Below are 21809 nucleotides of genomic sequence, written 5' to 3'. Positions count from 1 at the left end.
CATGTGATTTTTAACAAAGCAAGAGGGAGAGGCAGCACAAACAGCATTGAAATCCACTAGACGTCAAGCGCTGTGGAGATGGCATTATCTTCTCAGCATGAATGTCCCTCCATGAGCCCACGGCTCCTAGGTGAGCTTACTGTACACAGGAGACTATAGTTAAAACTGTGACTGTGGTAAAAACATAGCTCAGACTAACAACGACAACAACCTCACACTTACAGGAGCAGTATATCATTTCCTTCACAGCAGGTGGTCCCTTAAATCCAGGAAATCCAGAAGGTTCTCATTAGCAATATAAAGAGAAGACTGGAGGTCTGTCTACAAGAAGCAGATAAGGTCTAAATTCATGTCAAATCCTTACACAGTACTATAGCTATATGGTAGAACTGTGGGGTCAGTACGATTTTATAATGTTTTTGAAAAATGAGATTAAGAGTTTTGAACAGTAAGATTAAGAGTTGCCTCTTGTGCTCACCAAGCCTGAATTTATTTGATCCGAAGTACAGCAAAAACAGCAAAATGTTGAAATATTTTTACTATTTAAAATAACTGTTTTCTATTTGAATATATTTTAAAATAGAAATTATTCCTGTGGTTTCAAAACTGAATTTTTATCATCATTACTCCAGTCACATGATCCTTCAGAAATCATTGTAATATTCTGATTTGCTGCTCGAAAAACATTTATTGTTATTATGTAGAATTTTTTTTTTTTTTTCAGGTTTCTTTGATGAATAGAAAGTTCAGAAGAACAGCATTTATCTGAAATCTTTTGTAACATTATAAAAGACTTTATCATCACTTTTGATTAATTTAAAGCATCCTTGCTCAATAAAAAAAGTATTAATTTCTATAATCTGTTAATTTATGTAACAAAAGCTTTTTATGTCAGATAAATGCTGATTTTTGGATTTTTCTTTTCATCAAAGAATTCTGAAAAAATGTATTCAGCTGTTTTAAATATTGATGATGATAATAATAATAATAAATGTTTCTTTGTACAGCAAATCAGCATATTAAAATGATTTCTGTAGGATCATGTGACAGAAGACTGGAGTAATGATGCTGAAAACGCAGCTTTGATCACAGGAATAAATTACATTTTAAAATATATTCAAATAGAAAGCAGTTATTTTACATAATAAAAATGTTTCACAATATTACTGTTTTTGCTGTATTTTGGATCAAATAAATGCAGGCTTGGTTTTTTGACTTAAACTTTTGACTTAAATCTTAAATCTTACATTTTATTATATTTTAAAAGGTAAATATTCCTGTGATGGCAATGCTGAATTTTCAGCAGCCATTACTCTAGTCTTCAATGTAAATAGTGTAAATAGTCGTATATAACACATAAATGTCTTTACTGTCACGTTTGATCAATTTAATGTATCCTTGCTCAACTAAAGAAAAAAACAAAACTTTTGAACAGTAGTGTGTAGTCGTTAAATGCAAAACACAGCAGCAAAGATTCGACTGGCATAATTCTAGATGCTAGAATGAACATCAATCAAGTCAGAATTATAGAATTTCTCAGTGTTAATATTCCCTGGAAACAAATGCCATAGTGAATGAAAAATAATCACAACGAACTGAACAGAATATTCTGTTACTGAAAGATTTGATTTAGGGTTGAGTTACACTAAATCTAAGCACAGCAGATTGATGATTTGTTTAGAGACGAAAGCATTTTGTTAATTCATATTCATTTGTATACAGATACTGCCTCGTGTATCATGTAACAGAGCAAAACTGGAGACTGGTTTTACAGAGACAGTAAAAAGAAGCACTTGCATAAACAGACAATATACAGGATGACAACATGAAACCAGTAATAAATGCTAACTATAATTCTTCTTCTGGGAAAATAAAACCACTTAAACAATACATCAAAGTAATAGTGCCTAAGGGTGATATATAACTATTATAAAAATAAATGAATACTCACACAATCTAATAAACATTAAATAATGTACTAACATAAATTGATTCTCTTAATAAAAAATAAATGTATAAAATCTTACTGATTTACTTCAAGCCTAGCTTATATTGTGGACTCTTGGTTAGTACAGGTTAGACATTTTATGATCATGCAGTTTCTTGTTAACATGCCAGACAAGAGAGTCTGATAAAAGCAAGTGATCGAATTGCACATTGTTCAGTTTTGTTGTCAATCATGACAAGGAGAGCCGTCAAGGAAAAACATCATGTGATCAATGCAAGCAAATGCTGGATGTTGTGGATGTGATGCGACGCCCCGTCCAATAGAATGAATGGACTCAAATAGCGTCCAATCAGAGGAGAGCTCGGGCTTGATATAAAAACCCCACAAAGCCGCTTATTTCTGGACACCATTATCAGTCTTGTGTGGGTTCTGGTGGACTTTAGGAAGGATTAATTCCGCTTTCCCAAAGAAAATCAGTGTAAGGTATGGATTTTGTTTGAGATGATTAAATCAAGGCTTTATTATTATAATATTTAGAAAATATGATGTGATAACGCTGACATTTAAATTACAAAAAACTACATTTGTGGGCTGTATTAATAATTATGAAAATGCATGATCAAGGAATGCATCGATATTCAAACACAAGTCGCGTATTTAAGCTCTACTGGCAATTTGCACTGCGCTGTTTATGTTTCATGTTACCTAAACTCTTAAACGTGCTTATTAATGTCAATACAACGATATTTAAACGCTTTAAATGATATTACAGCCAAAAGGACGCGGATACATGCATGACAAGGTGCTTTTGTCCCAAACCATCAGCAACGACCTTGCAGTCAGCCTCCTTTTCTGCAAGGTCTTTGGAGACGTTGCGCATTACGCATTCGCATGCTTCAAGGAATAATAAACGATTCCAGTACAAGACCTTCGTAATGCACAGAACGCATTACATAACGTGCAAAATCTACATGCATTTTTGTAATGACGCGTCATTTATCATCGGACGCGCGCTCCACATTCCATCATATTTACTGCCAGCCAGCGTGACATAACACAACACATCACCGAGCACATTTGTCGTCATACCACGACTGTAACGGTTTAAGCGAATATAAACAAATTCCTCCGTTGCAGAGAATGCGCTTTAATGCCGTTACGTCATTATTAATGCAGCTGAGGGGGTTGGCTTTGTCCTCGCGTCTGAATCGGATTTGAACTCGTGTCCTTGTTTCTAAATATTTTGCACCAGGTAGACGCAACCATGCCTTTCGGTAACACTCACAATCAGCTGAAGATGAACTACACCGCTGAGCAGGAGTATCCCGACCTCAGCAAGCACAACAACCACATGGCGAAGGTGCTGACGCTCGAGATGTACGCAAACCTCCGGGACAAACAAACCCCCAGCGGATTTACATTGGATGACGTCATTCAAACCGGAGTTGACAACCCAGGTAAATGACCTAACGTTACGTTCGTTCAAAATAGAAGTGCACCCGCGTTTCAGATGGAGTTGGGGTCCAGGGGGATCAAATGTAGAAGAAACTGATTTGCTAATGAGTTTTGCGGCTTTTTAGTCCATAGCTGCGTCTCATTTCGGAAGCTGAATACGTCATCGGTGCAGTCTGCATTGAGAAACGTAAGAAAGTAGTAGTATTTTACACCTCACAGGGAATAACTGTCACCTTAAGACATCTTTCATGACGCATACAGCTTCCGAAATAAGACGCTACTAATGTATGTTAGCTCTGAGCTCTTCTAAATACTAGTTTGCGTTTGAATACCAATAAACATGTGCTGTACTTTTAGCAGAATGTACCTAATGCGGAAATAAGAGTCCTAAAATATTGATGACTCATCCTGCACTACTCTATTTTTGACCAATCACATGCGCTCTAGAATGAGCGTGTCCCTCCCCCTAATAACTATAAAGTTTTATTTTTATTCGCCAAGATATCACAAGTCTACTATGAATGACGAACAAAAATGCACATTTTTACTCAATGTAGTACATGTAATTAGTCGTTTTCATGATTAGTTACAAAAATATGGTTTCTTGACTAATAAAATTTAAAAAGGCTGAACTGGTTATATTTTAAAGTTCTTTGAAGATGAAATGGCTTGAATATGTTTTTACTTGGTTGGTCTTTGAAAAAGAAATCAAACAAGTATCCTGGCTGTGCTGTAATGAAGCTGTTTGCCAACAACGGGTATAATCTGGTGGGTCTCTAAACACTTTGCTAGTAATGTATTAACCCATTTATGTAAAAGACAAAAATAACTTTGAATATCAGTTTTGCATCTCCACTATAGAGTCTGTGGATTCGTAAGCATTAAAGTGCTTACGAAAAGCATGCATTTGCTTTCCATTTTCCACTTACCCTAATAGTAATATTCAAAGCTTTTTAGGGCTGAATGTGTGAAAAATGAGCAGGCACTGAACCTAGTTGCGTCTACCGTACTGACGTTTTGATTTACATCCATGATTTGCATCATGCTGGCTTTATTTATTGATTGATTTATTTTCCCCCATGCATTTGCTGTGAAAGTTGCAATGATAGTCTAAGGTGTTATAGCCTAACAAAAGAGGAATTGTCGTCTTGAATCTCATGACTGCTGCAAGACCAAACCATGCAATGGCAAATATGCCGCGTGGCTATATTAAGCTGTTTGCCGTTAGTGTGAAAGCTTTTAGAAATTCATTTTGTCACCACTGCATATTGAAGCACTGCTGATCTTTTGCGTTTCAGGGCATCCTTTCATCATGACGGTGGGCTGCGTTGCTGGAGATGAGGAGACGTATGAAGTGTTCAAAGATCTCCTGGACCCCGTCATTGAGGACCGCCATGGGGGATACAAACCCACAGACAAACACAAGACTGACCTGAACCCAGACAACCTCCAGGTACGCCGTGCATCTAATTGGGCTTAATGTTTTAAAATAGTCGGCTGTTAATTTGGTGCTGCTTTTAATAGGGCGGAGACGACCTTGACCCCAACTACGTTCTGAGCTCCAGAGTGCGAACTGGCAGGAGCATCCGTGGTTTCTGCCTCCCTCCTCACTGCAGCCGTGGAGAGAGACGGGGCATCGAGGGCCTGTCTGTTGAGGGTGAGCTCGTCTAGGCATCTGTTTTCGTAGGACGTACAATTGGTCATTCAAGAGGAGTGGGAGGGATCGAGTGATTGAAGCAGCTACTCTGTAATGATGCGGTTGTGTTGTGGTTTTCACAGCTTTGGGAGCCCTTGATGGCGATCTTAAAGGAAAGTACTATGCCCTCAAGGACATGACGGAGGAGGAGCAGCAGCAGCTGATTGATGACCACTTCCTATTTGATAAGCCTGTGTCCCCACTGCTCCTGGCCTCTGGGATGGCCCGTGACTGGCCTGATGCCAGAGGGATCTGGTGAGTGAGAGCGGCCTTTTGGGTCCATTCTCTTCATTAAAAGGAATATTGGACTAACTTCCTAACTTGCTAAATGGATACATTTAGGTGCTGTGTTAATACTTGGTGGTGGTGGTGGTGGTAGTTATTATTATTATTATTATTATTATTATTATTATTATTATTATTATTATTATTATTATTATTAAGGATTGTATGCATTTTCTTAATTGCATGCATCTCATTTAATTATTTATTTTATTTATTCATTTTATTCATTTCATTCTTGAATTGCGTTTATAATTTTATTTTATTTTTTATTTTATTTTTTTCCTGTATGGATTATTATTATTATTATTATTATTATTATTATTATTATTATTATTATTATTATTATAAAAATGGTATGCATTGTATTTTATACTTTTCTCTGTATGGCTATTAATTTAATTAATTTAATTAATCAACTTTATTTATTGGGTAATTCCATTAAGCTTTATATGAAGAGTAATGTTGGTGCATATGTTTTGTACCTTTTATATATTGTATAGTATGCATTTAGGGTACATTTTTAATATATTATAAAATATATTAAAAATATACATTTTAAAATATAAATGCTTTAATAATAGTAATAATAGTAGTAGTAGTAGTAGTAGTTGTTGTTGTTTTTATTAATAATAATAATAATAATAATAATAATAATAATAATTGTTATTTGTTATTGTTGTTATTATTATTATTATTATTATTATTATTATTATTATTATTATTATTAACAATAACAATATTAAAATATGTACTCCGTAAGATCTTTACTTGATATGAAAATGGCCATGTTGGTGTTGAGATTTTATAGTTTGCATTGTTTTATAAAACATTGCATTTTATTTTATTTTTATTTTATTTTTTTGTATGTATTTGTATGTATTGCATTTTAAATCAAATGAGTAAAATCTTTTTTTTTTTTTTTTTTTTTTTTTTTTTTTTTTAAATGCTTTATAGGCACAACGACAACAAGACATTTCTGGTCTGGGTAAATGAGGAGGACCACCTTCGTGTTATTTCCATGCAGAAAGGTGGCAACATGAAGGAAGTCTTCACTCGCTTCTGCACAGGCCTCACAAAGGTTGGTTTTCAATCTGTCTGAGACCTTCAGCATTGCCAGCAGCACACACTGTTAAATCCTAACCCGCTTGTTTTGCAGATTGAGGAGTTGTTCAAAGAGAAGGGCCACGAGTTCATGTGGAACGAGCACTTGGGCTATGTCCTAACCTGCCCCTCCAACTTGGGCACAGGGTTGCGTGGTGGTGTTCATGTCAAACTTCCCAACCTGAGCAAGCACGAGAAGTTTGGCGAGATCCTCAAACGACTGAGGCTCCAAAAGCGTGGAACAGGTATACGTTCGCCTGAGCCATTAAACCGTTCTGTTACCAGTGCAGGATGTAATCTCAAGTACTAAATTTGCTCTCATCTCCAGGTGGAGTTGACACTGCTGCAGTAGGCGGTGTCTTTGACATCTCCAACGCAGACCGTCTGGGCTTCTCTGAGGTTGAGCTGGTTCAGATGGTGGTGGATGGAGTTAAGCTGCTTGTAGATATGGAGAAATGCCTGGAGGCAGGCCAGTCAATCGACGACCTTATGCCTGAGCAGAAGTGAACACTTCATGACTCCTAACTTAACTCCTTCCCTGCCTCCACCAGTCCTCCTTTCCTCCAGTACCAATAATCTTAACTACATCAAGGAACATACACTCCACCCAAACGGTAGTGGCACTAAAGTTAGACGAGTCTTCCATCAGTGTGAAGGATTTTGTATCTCAAACGTCCTGCAATGTTGAAGATGGAGCTTAACACCAGAAATAAAGTCTCTTTGGCCCATGGAGTTTTCTGTGTGCATGTGTCATTGCTAAAAGATCAACTGAATTTGTTTGCTGTGGCTTTCAATCCATCACTTCATTTACTTCTGTTCTCCATTTGTCCAGTTGATGGAAACAAAGGCTTTATTTTTAAAGGCTTATTTAATATCTACAGACCTTTTAAATGCACTTTTAATTTGGTGGTGTTTATAACCTATAGGATGATCTCTGTACTTTAAGGTTATTTGATAGGTGGACAAACAAGGTCATTATTTGCTTCTTTTTTTTTTTTTTTTTTTTTTTTTTTTCTTCTCCAGAAAGACTGTAGTTATCCTCGCGTTTTACACTTGCAGAATATTCTAGTCTTTTCTACTATGTCTTGATTGTTATTATTTATTTATTTATTTTTTTTTTTATCTTTTTATAAAAGCGTAGGCGTTGTTTAAAGATGTCGAACCGGTCTAGTACTGCCACCTTAAGGCCACAATGGGACACACACAAAAGCCCTATAATTGTATTTATTACGCTTGTTTTCGTTTCTTTTTTTTTTTTAAAATGCTGCCTTTATTTTAAGCTGAGAAAACACCTATTTTGCGGACAGCATGAGTTCAACTTACCTTATAAACATTCATTATAGTAGTTCACAGGTGTTTAGTCAACGCTGACCGGCGAAGAAGGAAATTCAATAACTTACTTGTCTCAGAGACGTTTATACAATAAAGGTAAACACTTTTAGCTATTTTATTACTTAGTTTTACGTAGTTAGTTGACACTTCCAACATTGAAACATCCCAGCAGTCTCTGTAAAATAAAAACCCTTATCCAGTAATGACAAACGACTGTGATTGGTTAAGCCTTGAAGCGAAGAGAAAAGTAACAAGCACAAAGTGACCAGTGAAGCCAACTAATTTTCAAGGAAACTTACTATTTGTTGCTAAAAGTTGCTAAATGTTGTGACGTCATTACGTAATCACGACACAAAATATATTTTATACGGAAAAAAATGTTAATAAATGCATAATAATAAATAAATGCATATTTAAACTGTATTTTTAAATATAACACTGAATAATTTTACACTTAGACATTTTTGAATGATTACAATTTAAGTTTTTTTTTTATTATTAGCTACTAAACTAGTGAAACTACACATTTTGAACAATTATATAGTTTTAAGCAGTGTATTAGTAGTTAGTATGCTACACTCTAAAGTCTGGAAAAATCGGGCACAACCTACTATGTTAATATGAAGGAATTTTACTTATTAATTTTTTAAAACCTGCATTTTAAATGACGTATTGTATTTTGCATTTTCGGGTTACAGTTACAATTTGGTACTAGCACCTTTTTTTATTTTTCTAGATATTTTTCTAGATAAGTAAGCTACTACAAGGTGTATCATGATTCATGAATGAAATTATTATTACTAAATATAACAACTTAATTCACGTGTTGTGTGAACTGCTAGGCATCTTTGGTTTCCTCTTTTTGTGGACTTATAGATTCAATATAGATTGAAAATGTGTGCCTTTTCATCCTTCACCAAAAGTCGCTAAGGTTGCCAGATAAATGTTAAAAATAGCTAAATTTGTTGCTAGGTGCTTTTGGAAGAAAAATTTGCTAGGGTAGTCTGAAAAGTTGCTAAATTTAGCAACAAAATTGGCAAAGTTGGCAACAACAACACCGTCACAACAACTGCGATGATCTGAATGATAACGGATCTTTCGTTATTAAATTTAAAATACACTTGAAGAATCTGTAAGATTAGATGGACAGTTAAAGTGGATTGTGTCTTTCAAGACTTACTTCAAAAAATTCTAAACTTGGGTCTTTGTCAAGCAAGTAAATTAATCTTTGCTCTAAACATATTGCTCTATTTCTGTCTCTATCTTTATATCTCGTTATTTCTCTATATAATATAATAGCGAGATCGATAGTGTTACCTCAGTGCATTGCTGAAGTTAACGTGCACCAAATATAGCGCTTTTTTTTTTTTTTTTTTTTTTTTTTTAGAGTTAAAGGACTTTTAACTCGTCTTACCTCAATATAGCCACCTTTTTTCAGGTAAGAGTGGGCGCGGCCATTTGTACGTTTTATGTGTCTGGCTTCCGGTCTCACCGGCGTACAAAACAGCTCATTTTACTGCTTGATATTGCAAATTGGCGTGTCTTATATTATTTTAAAGTATTATCTTAGTTATGAGCACACTGGTTGGTAATGCGAGCAGTTTTACCGTTTACTGCACGTTGATATTATTCTTATTTCCCTATAGTGGCTAATGAGCCGGAAGTCTCACCCACAGGCTTACAGAAAGGTAGATATTTTCTCTTTGCTGTAAGTTGGCTTTTTTTAGGCCACTGAAAGACCACTGAGGATGTGGTTAAAATCAACTTACCAAGTAAACACAGACTGAGCAATGAGTAGAACACAAAAGTAGACATGATTTCCTGCTACGACTCATTTCTTTTTATTGTGCACATGTATAGAACACAAGGTGCGAGTCACTGTATTTCACAGAAGCCCACACGGGCAGTTTAGTCTAACAGCACTGAGTCAAGCATGTCTCCTCTCCTGTCCTCATCACAGTATTTACAAGGTTAAACTCCACAATAAAGCTCTTCACTGCCTTTACGGCAGAATATAAAAATCATTTCACATGACTAAAAACTGGAGTGGAGTGGAATGGGCTGGTATAATATAAAGAAACATTTAAAACCAAAAAAAAGCTTAAAATAAATGTAAAAGCAGAGAACATTGTCAGCTGAATTCATCAGAGCATTAAAAAAACGCATAGTGTCAGTTCCTGTAAGCTAAATACTTACTGATTTTATAATGGTTCTGATGGTTCATCTCAATCTTTCTAACACTTAACATACACTCTTTAAAACACTCCTTGAAAACTCCTCAGCTCTTCACACTTTGTATGATGCTCACTGCAATGAAAAATCACACCCATACATAAATCTCACACTCTCACTTATATGCACCTTTAATCATATACATGCCCATCGGTATATGGGATTCCTCAGTCGTAGATCAGAATAATTGTTCTATGCAAACTATGTATATTTTGTTCTCTGCTCTCATATACTTCCAGTTTATACTCTTGTTTTTGTAGACGAGCTATAAAATTCACACTCAAGTCTTTTGATTTAATCTTACATAATGTCAGCTCTCATTCTTCCAGTTCAAAGTATACAGAATCTCTGACAAAGAGCACTGCCTGCCCTGGTCTTCTCAGCAAAGCAACTACAAATAAAGAAAAGCTCTCGTCAAAGTGATTAGTGCTTGATCCCCAAGGTGTGATGTACAGCTATAATACATTTTACATGGATACAAGATAGCATGTGAGGAGTGGAGTGGGAGATACGGAGACCTGGTAGCTGAGCTGATGGGGGCAGACCGAGAAACCTGAGGCTGCTTGTTTGGCCTGGCGTTCGCTGGAGAGTGTGTTTGAGTAGTGCGCTTAATTGTGCCTCCAGGTTCAGGGTTTAGCAGCTTCACCCCTTCTGTGGTCCAAGTGGCACATAGAGGTGTGAGATGGAGGTTTGACACCTCGAGACATCAGTCTAGTCGGTCACCCGTGACAGAGTTACGCCAGAGACCTCTGACGTGGTTTTATTCTGGGGTAAAGCTACAAAGAAACAAAAAGACACGTAACGATTACTATCATTTTATAATATTAGAATGATTTCTGAAGGATCATGTGGCACTGAAGACTGGAGTAATGATGCTGAAAATTCATCTTTGCATCACATGCATAAATTATGTTTTAAAATATACTCTACTGCTATATGTGCACCTACCCCTAGTAGATTCCGTGGCACATAGCCCTCTTTGTCATTGAGTTTACTCCACCACCACTCTGTCTCGGTATCGTCTTTTCTGCGTAGGACAGTAATGGCGTCCCCCTCCTGAAAGGAAAGCTCATCTGCGCTCTGAGCCTCATATTCCCACAGCGCGTACACAACTCCCTTATTCATCACTCCCAACTTTTCCTGCACACCTGTAAACACACACAGAGAAAAAGGTTTTAATAATGCATGGAAATATCTAATTTGGTATGATATTATAGCATTAACATGAACACCACATAGAAGTACTAAAAGCACGGAATAATATTATTGATCAATGTACATTAAGTTTTTAAAAGTTTTGGTTGGTAAATCCAAAATTCCTGGCTAAAATTTTGGATTTTGCTAATATTTTTTTCTGAAGAAAGACAGACATGTATAGTGATGAAAGCCAAAATATAAAAATGTCATGGATGAAAATTTACCAAGTAATCCACTATTTTGTAGAGAGGGTCAAAATGGCAATTTTCACCTGAGACTCAGAGCCAATCATAATGTTATTTTTACACAGAGATTGGTAGCTCTGTTAGTAAAATCTATTGACTTGAGCAATCTTTGTTGCATTAATTGCCAATGGTGACCATTCAAAAATGAGGAAACAGCATGTTTCAAGTTTTTCTCCAAAGTTTGCATGCCTATAACTCGAAAAGTATTAAATATATCTTAATGCCTGTTTAGATGTTGGGTCTTAAACTTTCCTTTTGGCATCTTCACTTTTAAGGCTCTGTATGGTTCAGTTCCAGAGATATTGGAATTTCAATATGGCTGCAGGAGTAAACCGTTAAAATGTACACATTTTCAGTGGTCAAAAACGAAGGTAATGTGCTTCAGCTTGACCATTTAAGTGCATTTTTAGCATATAGACGGGTATGTTCAATCCGGTTGTTTTGACAGAGAGAAACAATATGCATTCCTAGTTTAAACATTACTTATTCTTCAGACATTCAGCTTTAAATACAATAAGTATCAGTTCAATACAAAGTGACCAACATTTGGTTTTCAACCACTAAAAAAAGGGTTATATTAACAATCTGGACATGTAGCCTTATTGAGGTCCACATATCTCTGGGACCGAATGATGAAGATTCCAAAAGAAAAGTTTATTAAGAACTAGAATCTAAAATCATATTATAATATATTTAATACTTCTTCAGTTATAGGCATGCAAACTTTGGAAAAGGACTAATTATGGCACTCAGGCATGTTCAATGCAATAGTTTTGACAGAAACAAACAAGATACATTTCTAGCTTCAACATTATTTGTTCTTCAGACATTCCTCTATAAGGGAAAAGAAGTATCATATTTTTGCAAACTGACCCACATTTGGTTTTTGACCACTGAAAATGTGTACAATTTAACGATTTACTTCTGGAGCCATATTGAAATTCCAATATCTCTGGAAATGAACCATAAAGGACCTTAAAAATTAAAATCGCAAAAGGAAAGTTTGTTAAGACCCAATATCTAAAAGGGAATTATGATATCTTTAATACTTCTTGAGTTACAGGCATGCAAACTTTGGAGAAAGAACTTAAAAAAAAAAAAAAAAAAAAGTGCTGTTTTCCCGTTTTTGAATGGTCACAATTGGCACATAATGCAACAAAGATTGCTAAAGACTACAGAGTTTACTTACAGACCTACCAATCTCTGCATACAAATAACATCATGATGTTGCCATCTTTCTAAAGTCATTTTTACCCCCTGTAATTTTGCTCTGAATCTCAGGAGAAAAAAATTGCCATTTTGACTCCCCTCTACTAAATTGTGGATTACTTCATAAATATTCATCCATGACATTTCATATTTTGGCTTTCATCACTACATGTTTATTTTTCTTTAGAAAAAATATGATAAAAATCAAAGGGGAGGTTTCTGAAATTTGGTTGATTTGACACAGAATGATTCTAATATATTTTTAAATGTAATTTATTCCTGCAATGGTAAAGCTGAATTTTGAACTGTCTTCAGTGTCACATGATCATCTTTCTAATATGCTGATTTGCTGCTCAAGAAACATTTATTGTCAGTAAAAAGTCAGTTGAGCTGCTTAATATTTCTGTAGACAATCTGATTCAAAAGCTCGAAAGAACAGCATTTATTTGAAATAGAATTTTCTGTAAATTATGAATGACTTTACTGTTAAGTTTTATACATTTAATATGTCCTGAATAAAAGCATCTATTTCTTAAAAAAAAAAAAAACCTGAAAGTGATGGGAGTTTTTTTTTTTTTTTTTTTTAAATCTTTGACTCAAGTGATTCCTGTTTCTAAGTGCTCTAAACTCTGTTCTCTGAGGACATCTGCTGGTTAAAGCAGTGTAAATGCAATGAGAACAACAAAAACGTTCAATGACATTTTCTGCAAACAAATCTATAATATCAGAAGATATCTGTATATGTAGCCGTTTACTTCTAAATAGTTTTTTAATGTAAAAATCTTGATATCATTTTAATTGTACCTCAGAGAACAGTGCAAATTAATAAAAAAAGGCAGTTCATAACCCCTTTAAGTGAGACTTGAGTCTCCAAATTTGTAGATTTAGATATTTCCCATACGATTCTCAAAATGGATGGTATGAGGGGACAAATAATCATTCTGAGGCCCCACAGAGCAAAAGAAAGGCACTCTTACCATAGAGAAACTGTGAGCACTGTATGTAACCCTCCTCCATCTCCTCACATTTGTCTGCTGCCGTCTCCACATCGCTGATGGTGGTAGCAAAGATGGCAGCACCAGACTCCACCAGCAGCTTACACAGGTGCACGCTGTTACAGGAGGCGGCACAATGCAAGGGCGTCCTACACATACAGTCACATGTCAGTGAAGTCCGTCTACTCTACACCTCTTTGGACAGACTAATCAATGTCTTTCAGAAATTGAAAGAGTCAAGAAAGTGTCCTCACCAGCCATCACTGTCAGCTGCATTCACATTAACACCAAAGTCCAGCAGGAACTTGACGATGTGGTGGTGTCCGGCACACACTGCATTATGGAGGGGTGTGATGCCCTCATCATTAGGGGTACTGGGATTGTCAACCTATGAAATGAGAGGAATTAAAAAAGAATTTGTTGATAAAAATGGGCAAAATAAAGCAGTGTGTAAAGTGTGTTCACATGGCATACACTACCAGTCAAAAGTTTTTGAACAGATCAAAGCAAAAAGTAACAGTACAGCAAAAACAGTAAAATTTTAAAATACTATTTATTTAAATTAGCCTTTTTTTTATTATTATTTGAATGTATATTAAATAGCAATTTATTCCTGTGATCAAAGATAAATTTCCAGCATCATTACTCCAGTCTTCAGTGTATTTAAAACAGCTGAGTACATTTTTTGTTTGTTTGTTTTTGGAAAATAAAGTAAAGAGATGAATACTTTTATTCAGCAAAGATGTTTTAAATTGATCAAAAGTGATGGTAAGGACATTTATAATGTTACAAGAGATAAATGCTGTTCTTCTGAACTTTCTATTCATCAAAGAAACCTGAAACTGAAATTCTACTCAGCTGTTTTCAACATAATAATAATAAATGTTTTTTGAGAAAAAATTCAGAATATTAGAATGATTTCTGAAGGATCATGTGACGCTAAAAATTCAGCTTTGAAATCACAGGAATAAATTACATTTTAAAATATATTCAAATAGAAATCAGTTATTTTAAAAAGTAAAAATATTTCAACATTTTACTGTTTTTGCTGTACCTCAGATCAAATAAATGCAGGCTTGGTGAGCAGAAGATGACTAAAACATTAAAAATCTTACAGTTCAAAAACTTTTTACTGGTAGTGTACATGTTATTGTTAGTGTTACATGTTACATGTTAGTGTACATGCACACCTCATAGATTATCCTTTGTACAAGGTCGAACTCGCCCTCCAGTGAGGCATCCAGCAGCAGAGCAAGTGGGTTGAACTTCACTCTAAGGCCGTGACCCGTCCGCTCCGAGTCGGGTTTCTTTAGGTTAGTGCGTTTGCCCTGTTGAGAACATGGACTGTTAGGCTTTGTTCACACAGCACAGTCTGCTTTGCTTTTCAAATCTGCTCTTTAGAAATGAATGTCCACACTGTTGCAAGCAATATCTGATTGGCTTGTTCAGACAGTGGCTGATGTTTACATGCAACTAAATAATGCATTACTAATTGGATTGACGACTCATTTAGATTTAAAAGCCTTCATGTAAACACCTTAATCGATCCGACTCAGCTCGATCTGAAACAAATTTAAAAATTTACGTGAAAATGAAATCTAAATGGATTTAAAACCTAAAAATGATTACTATACAAGTGCAAGGTTTGAGTTTGTGCAAGGCTGTGTATCAGTAGACTGACCGTAGGCTGAGATGAGGGACAGATGTCTGCTTCTTCAGGAGTGCTGGCCTCGGCTACAGGACTCGGCAAAATCGTTAACATTTCAGCAGGATTATTGTTATCGTCTTCTGACAATTCTGGTGCTGGAGGGGTCAGCGTCTCAGCTGCTTCCTCTGGGGGCTCATTATCATTGGCATCACCTTGCGGGACAATATCCTCAGCAACAGCGCCCTCCGAGGGCACGATGGGTGTTTCTGAAGATGGATTCCCATTGTCTGCATCAAAGAGCATTTCACCTGTGGCTACAGAGGGCTGGTAGAATGGAGTCACTCCTCCACTTCCACTCACGCCGGCCATTCCTCCCTCCATCCCTCCAGCCAAGGTGTTGAACCGCTGATAGAGAAGTTTCTGGATGTTGGGCCCATTGGGACCCTCTGGTTCTGTAATGGAGCTGCGTTTCTTAAGAGGTCGTGGAGCATTGGCCAGTTTCTTGCGCAAGGCCTCCAACTCAGCATCACTCTGGTAGCGCATAGGGGAGTGCACCATGGGTGTGAGTTTAGTGGGGCTGAGAGGTCGCGGGATGTGGTCGACGTTGGGTGGGGGTGGTTCAGGTACGCCCATGATTTGACCGTCAAGCTCAAACTCAACATCCAACATGTCTCCTCCTGGACCCTGGAGGGCAGGAAAGGCCCCAGAGCCCCCAAAAGGTAAGGGAGAGGGGGGGCGTAGAGCTGGGAGGAAGGAGTGGCTTACCATATACTGCAGAGAGAAAGAAGAAAATACTCAATTATACTGTATTCACAAATAAAACATCATTCACATTAATGCATCTGTCTGTTTTTTTAATTATTTTTCTGTTTACTGCTGCAATGTTTCTAGCTGCTTTATTTGCCATTCTTGCTGTGAGCGTCGCATTTTTAAAGATGCTGCGTCACGTTAAAAAGCAGTGTGACGCACCTGCATTCTGGTTTTAAAAACACAAGAAGCTTTCTATATGAACATGGACTATAAAAATACAATTTTTTTTTCATATTCATACTGAATGAATAATACAGATCCTAGAACCCTAAGAACCTCCTTTTACTCTATGCTTAGTTATTCATACCTATACTTCTTTATAGGCGTATGTAGACCTTTTCTATACTATAGTTCACATGGGTGTTTATTAAAGAAGTGCTCATTAATCTCGAATTTTATAATGTTTACCCATTATTATAATAACAGTTTTACACCAAAAATTGCACTTAAAGCTGACCTGAGTTGGTATTTGCAGAGCAGTATTTGGTTATGTTGATTATTTTCATCTGTTGAACTGCAGTTAAAAATACACACACACACACATTTTTAAATAGCCTGTTTCTGCCACAGAACAAAAAATTTTAAAAAAGGTAACTGCGACTTTTTCATCTCACAATTCTGACTTTTTTCTTTCAATTGCAAGTTTACATCTCGCAATTCTGACTTTTCTCAGAACTACGTAATACAAACTTGCAATTCTGACTTGTTCCTTAGAATCGTGGTAGAAACTCAAAATTGTGAGCTAAAAAGATTAGTCCTGAGGGGAAAAATAACCAATATGTTCTCAGAATTGAGTTTACATCTCAAAAATCTGACTTAACTCACAATTGCATTACAAGGTCGGAAAGATATGAAAAAAACTCAGAATTGTAAGTTTACACGAGAAAAAAAAAACTCATAAAGTGTAATAAAATAAAGTCAGAAATAAAGTCATAGAAATAAAGTTAAAGACTTTATTTCTGATTTAGTTATTTTCCTCACAATTGTGAGTTTATATGACAATTCTGAGAAAAAAAAAAAAAGTCAGTACTGCGTTTAAAAAAAAAAAAAAAAAAAAAAATCACAATGCAGACTTAACTCGCAACTGCGAGTTTATAACACAATTCTGAAAATAAGTCAGAACTGCGTTTAAAAAAAAATAATAATAAAAAATTCAGAATTGCGAGTTTATATTACACAATACTGAAAAAAAAAGTCGAAACGAATTTGTATCGTGCAATTCTGAAAAAAGTGGCAGAAACGGAGTTTATTATTCCATAATACCAAACCCTGATGTAAACACTACGCCCTAAAGATGAGCACAAACTGCCAGTATAAGTAGTAAATTGCTGAAGTTTAATATTGTTTTTGATATTTACCTGCTTTGACAGCGGGCTTGATGTTCAGAGGGTAGTTCTTAGGGGCTGCTTGTTGTAGGTACATATGGTAGATGGAGCTCGAGTTCATGGTGGCTGGGCCTTTTCTGGGTGACTGTGGTCTGGAGCCCTTATCTGGGATGAACGGCCTTACCGCTACAGCCAGAGGAGGGTCTGGCCTCTCACCAGGGGGGAAAAAGGGTGGACTGGGTTGGAAGGTGGGACTGGGGGGCACAGAAATGCGCTGCTGGATCTGCTGAGAGGAAGAGCCGGTGGGCGCAGGGGGCACACGGGGCCAGGCCGGCTGCGGCGGTGGGTTAGCGGGTAGGCTCGGCACCGGCCTAAGAGGAACATCCTTGCGTCGGTCCAAAGAGCTGGTGGAACCAGAGTTGGCGGATGAGAGGGGGTGGCTGCTGGTATGGGCTCCGTATGGGGGAGGCTGAGGCTTATTGAGAGGAGGAGCTGAACCCATTTTACTGGCATCCTGTATTAAAAGGGGATATGGGAAAATCATGGTAAAATAGTGAGACAAGTCAGCAATTGATTTGTGTGTGCAGGTGTAAGTTAGACATACCTTGTCTCCAGGAGTGCCTGCAGGGGATGCTGTTTTACTGGTCGTGTCTGTTCCAGACTCCTTCCAGTCAGGTGGTTTGACTGATGTGTTGCTCTTGTTGAGGGTAGGCCAACCGGCATCATTTGCTGAAAATGGAAAAAAAGGGAGCATTACTACAACATCAGACATGACAGCAACCCTCACAATCCCATTTATTATTAGACCAGCATGACAAACTGCATTGCTAATATACTAGACATGACTTCTAAAGATGTCTAGGAATGTTCTTGAGTTAGGAGACAAAGTATAACAGCCTTGCATGTGAAAGTTGAAGGTGAACGTTTTAGGAGTAGAAAACGGCTACAAAACAGCTCAGATGACCCTAAATTTCAAGATAATGCAGTTCTGCAAAGTTTGCAACTGCATATCTTCAAAACTTCAAAGAGCTTAAAAATCAGTTCATATGAAACTCAAGCCAAATAGGAAGGCTGATTTAAGTTAGAAAAGTCAAACTGACTGAGCCACCACTCCACAGACTTGACTTTTCTGTGTATTGTGTTTGTATATTTTGTGTGAAGTCAACAAGTTAGCTGAATGTTAGAGAATGATGAAATGGAGCCAGTTTTTTAGTGTGTTTAAATGTACTGAGGAAGAGGTAGAGAGCCCAGTGAACCTTATCAGGGTAGAGTTTCTCATCCCAGCACACACATTCACTCTCACTCATGATACCTCACTCACACACAATCATATACACATTTACTCCCAAAAGGCAGGATCAGCAGCTTTTGACTATATTGAATTGCAGTAAAGAGCAAATAAACAGGGGTGAAGATAATTGACCAGACAGAAGGATCTAGTGTATCATTAAGGTTCTGTTGCTCATGAAAAGCGTATAATTTTGACTTCTGCCTTAAGCCATGTTTTGTCTGGAAAATTGCCCCTCTGCAATTTTTAAAAGTGGATATGACCTTCAACAGAATTACTCCTACTGCTTAGCAGATATAATAATCTCTGTAAGAGATCAATAGCAATAATAAGTTTGCTTAGAACAAGATACAGTTGAAAATGAAATTATTTAGAAATTTTTTGGAAAGAATTTAATATATTCTTTCAGCAAGCACATAATAAATTAAAAAAGGTGACAGTTTATAATGTTACAAAATATTTCCATTTCAAATAAATGCTGTCCTGAACATTAAATTCATTAACAAAAACCTGAAAAAATATTAGACATCTTGAGCACCAAATCAGTATATTAGAATGATTTCTGAAGGATCATGTGACACTGAAGACTGGAGTAATGATGCTAAAAATTCATCTTTGAACCACAGGGATAAATTACTTTGTAAAATATAAATGAATAAATGAATAGTTTTATTTAGTTTATTAAAGCACTAAATTCAAAAATCAAAAGTGACAGTAAAGACTTTTATGTTGTTACAAAATAAAATAAACTTGAAACAACTCAATTAAACTTTCTATTAATCAGAGTCCTAAATATATAAATGAATAATTTTATTTAGTATTGAAGCACTAAACTGATCAAAAGTGACAGTAAAGACTTTTGTTGTTACAAAACAAAATAAACTTCAAAAAGTCTTTTGCACTTTCTATTAATCAGTCCTAAATAAATAAATGAATAAATACATAAATGATTTTAAATAAATGAATAATTTTATTTAGTATTAAAGCACTAAACTGATCAAAAGTGACAGTAAAGACTTTTATGTTATTACAAAATAAAATGAAATAATATAAACTCTGTAAAACAATTCTATTGAACTTTTTATTAACCAGAGTCCAGAAATAAATAAGTAAATAAGTAAACTGATCAAAAGTGACAGTAAAGACTGATCTACTGAGTCCTGAAAATAAAATAACTAATTGTGTTTTTATTAGTTATATTATAATATTAGCTACATTATATCTATGAATCAAATAGTATAATATAAATATAGTTTCACATAGATCATGTTCTCCAGCATTATTTGAGATGATCCAAGGAACATTTTGAACTTCACTTGAAGCAAGAGAATCATATGGATGACTGTAACAAGTCACACACGCAAGACTTGGTCGAATGCTTTGATCCTGCTCACTACACTGAATAAGGTTCATAGGCCGTTCCTCCTGCCCTATATCAGACACCTTCCCACTCACGAGAAGCGCCGTCCAACCCTGCCGCAGAGCAGGTGACTGGGGGTGGAGCCCCAGGGCCTGGGCGGGGCTCTGGAGGGGGCGGAGCAATCGGGTCCACTATGATGTCTAAATCAGAGACCTTCCAGGGGCCGGGAGGCTTTCTCACTCCGTCTAATTCCCCCCCACAAATCCCACAACATCAAAGTACAGGGACAGGAAAGAGAAAAGAGAGACACACACACATACACGTATGCACAGCACAGAGCAGAAACGACACAAGAGGTTAGAAGTGAAAAAAAGAGAAATCAACTTCATGAACAAACAGCAATTGAAGAGAAGGAACCCACAGCAGGAAGAGATACAGGATACATGCTGTGGTCTTTAAGAGAAGTACCAAAATTTATGGACTTAGCAGATACTTATATCCTAAGTAAACTTCTCTGTAAGTATATATTTAATTAGCTTCTGCATTCCCTGGGAATCGAATCCATGACCTTTGCCCTGAGCTACAGGAATGATGTAGCATTAACTAAACAGCCCAAAGTATAGTTCAGTTTTAACTCACACACCAGGGAGTGAGCATGATGTAAATTTTGTCATGAGCATAGGCTTCCAGCCAAACTTTTTTAGTTGGTCCACAAGGTGGCAACACTAGCCTTGGCCATTGTTTCACAGTCAAAACAGCAATGAAAAAGCCAGGACAACAACAAACCACTTGAAGCTGCAACATCAAGACACGCCTGTGTTGATAAGCACTTATCTGAGTGAGTTAAGAGAGACCTGCAATTTTAGTTTTAAATAGAGAAGACATTCTATCACTCGTAACTTTGCTGTATGCATAGACTAAGCATTCACATCAAAACCCAAGTATACTTTGGGCTTTAGACACAAATTCATGCTTTCGAAACTGACTACCTCTGATCAAAGCATTGAGCATTGTGGATAAAGAGTTTATATATTGTGAATCTTGTATGCTAATTTACAATGTAGGATTTCAGTACACAGACAAAAAGGGTACCATTTATTTGGCACCATTTCATTCCAAATAAATGTTTGACGTTATCATGCAGACGTCAGTGGACTGACCTGATTTGGAGCGGGCGTGGTTGGCTGGGGTGTTAACACCCAGTGATTGAGGTTTGAGAGGTTCAGGGGGCACTACATAACCCTCCTGCCGGCCTGGCACCGGGACCTGGATGTAGGGTCCCACAGCAGCCACGCGGTTGGTGTTTCCGGGAGCCGGCTGTGGAGAGGGAGGACCGTTTACTCTATTCAGCTGCAGGAAGGGGGGAAAAAAGGGCAAAAAGGAAACAAAAGGGAAAAAAAGGTAATTAGCTTAGTTGAAATTCAAAATCTTTCACAAGCTCCAGATTTGGTCTCTAGACGTCTGAATGGTTTCTGAACAAGTTTGCTAAATAAATTTAAGAAACTCCTGGCCTTACTGGAAGGTTTTCTTTTTGACGTGCCTCAGCTTTTCTCTTGTATAGTCGATCTCTGAGTTCGTTGATACGCTTGTCCATCAGTGTCACCTCCATGTTTCTCTTATTCAGTAGCTCCTTCTGCTGCTGGAGTTTACTGTTCTGCTCCTGATTCAGCTTATTACGTATCT

General features: G+C 36.7%; 2 protein-coding genes across 4 annotated transcripts in view; one reads left to right on the top strand and one right to left on the bottom strand.

Annotated features, from left to right (window-relative positions):
* Window positions 1-2339: 2339 nt before the first annotated feature.
* ckbb (creatine kinase, brain b) lies at window positions 2340-7217 on the top strand. Of its 3 annotated transcripts, none has more exons than XM_051138056.1 (8): window positions 2340-2431; window positions 3201-3405; window positions 4702-4856; window positions 4928-5060; window positions 5183-5354; window positions 6339-6462; window positions 6541-6730; window positions 6814-7217. In XM_051138056.1, the coding sequence occupies exons 2-8, from the start codon at window positions 3213-3215 to the stop codon at window positions 6990-6992; spliced, it is 1146 nt and encodes a 381-aa protein (XP_050994013.1). In that variant the 5' UTR covers window positions 2340-2431; window positions 3201-3212; the 3' UTR covers window positions 6993-7217. The 3 variants fall into 3 exon arrangements, with proteins under 3 accessions (XP_050994013.1, XP_050994015.1, XP_050994012.1); XM_051138058.1 differs by having other exon boundaries at window positions 2354-2426; XM_051138055.1 differs by having other exon boundaries at window positions 2354-2431; window positions 3205-3405.
* A 2414-nt stretch (window positions 7218-9631) lies between these two features.
* ppp1r13bb (protein phosphatase 1, regulatory subunit 13Bb) overlaps window positions 9632-21809 on the bottom strand; it is a 61073-nt gene continuing 48895 nt past the window's right edge. The window contains 12 exon segments of the mRNA XM_051138043.1: window positions 9632-10825; window positions 10998-11197; window positions 13678-13844; window positions 13950-14083; window positions 14886-15023; window positions 15377-16078; window positions 16080-16114; window positions 17512-17992; window positions 18083-18207; window positions 20222-20371; window positions 21287-21476; window positions 21667-21807. Coding sequence (XP_050994000.1) covers window positions 10784-10825; window positions 10998-11197; window positions 13678-13844; window positions 13950-14083; window positions 14886-15023; window positions 15377-16078; window positions 16080-16114; window positions 17512-17992; window positions 18083-18207; window positions 20222-20371; window positions 21287-21476; window positions 21667-21807 — 2505 coding nt within the window. The 3' untranslated portion in view covers window positions 9632-10783.

This window comes from Labeo rohita, chromosome 20 (assembly GCF_022985175.1).
Source record: "Labeo rohita strain BAU-BD-2019 chromosome 20, IGBB_LRoh.1.0, whole genome shotgun sequence".
NCBI classification, from domain to species: Eukaryota; Metazoa; Chordata; class Actinopteri; order Cypriniformes; family Cyprinidae; genus Labeo; species Labeo rohita.
Note: the sequence above shows the minus strand (reverse complement) of the source record. Positions and strands in the feature narration are given on the sequence as shown.

Excerpts from the sequence above, each read along its gene's own strand:
- ckbb (XM_051138056.1), top strand. The coding sequence starts at position 3,213 with ATGCCTTTCGGTAACACTCACAATCAGCTGAAGATGAACTACACCGCT. Across the intron at positions 3,406-4,701 it reads AACCGGAGTTGACAACCCAG|GGCATCCTTTCATCATGACG; the intron begins GTAAATGACCTA and ends TTTGCGTTTCAG. Across the intron at positions 6,731-6,813 it reads GCTCCAAAAGCGTGGAACAG|GTGGAGTTGACACTGCTGCA; the intron begins GTATACGTTCGC and ends TCTCATCTCCAG.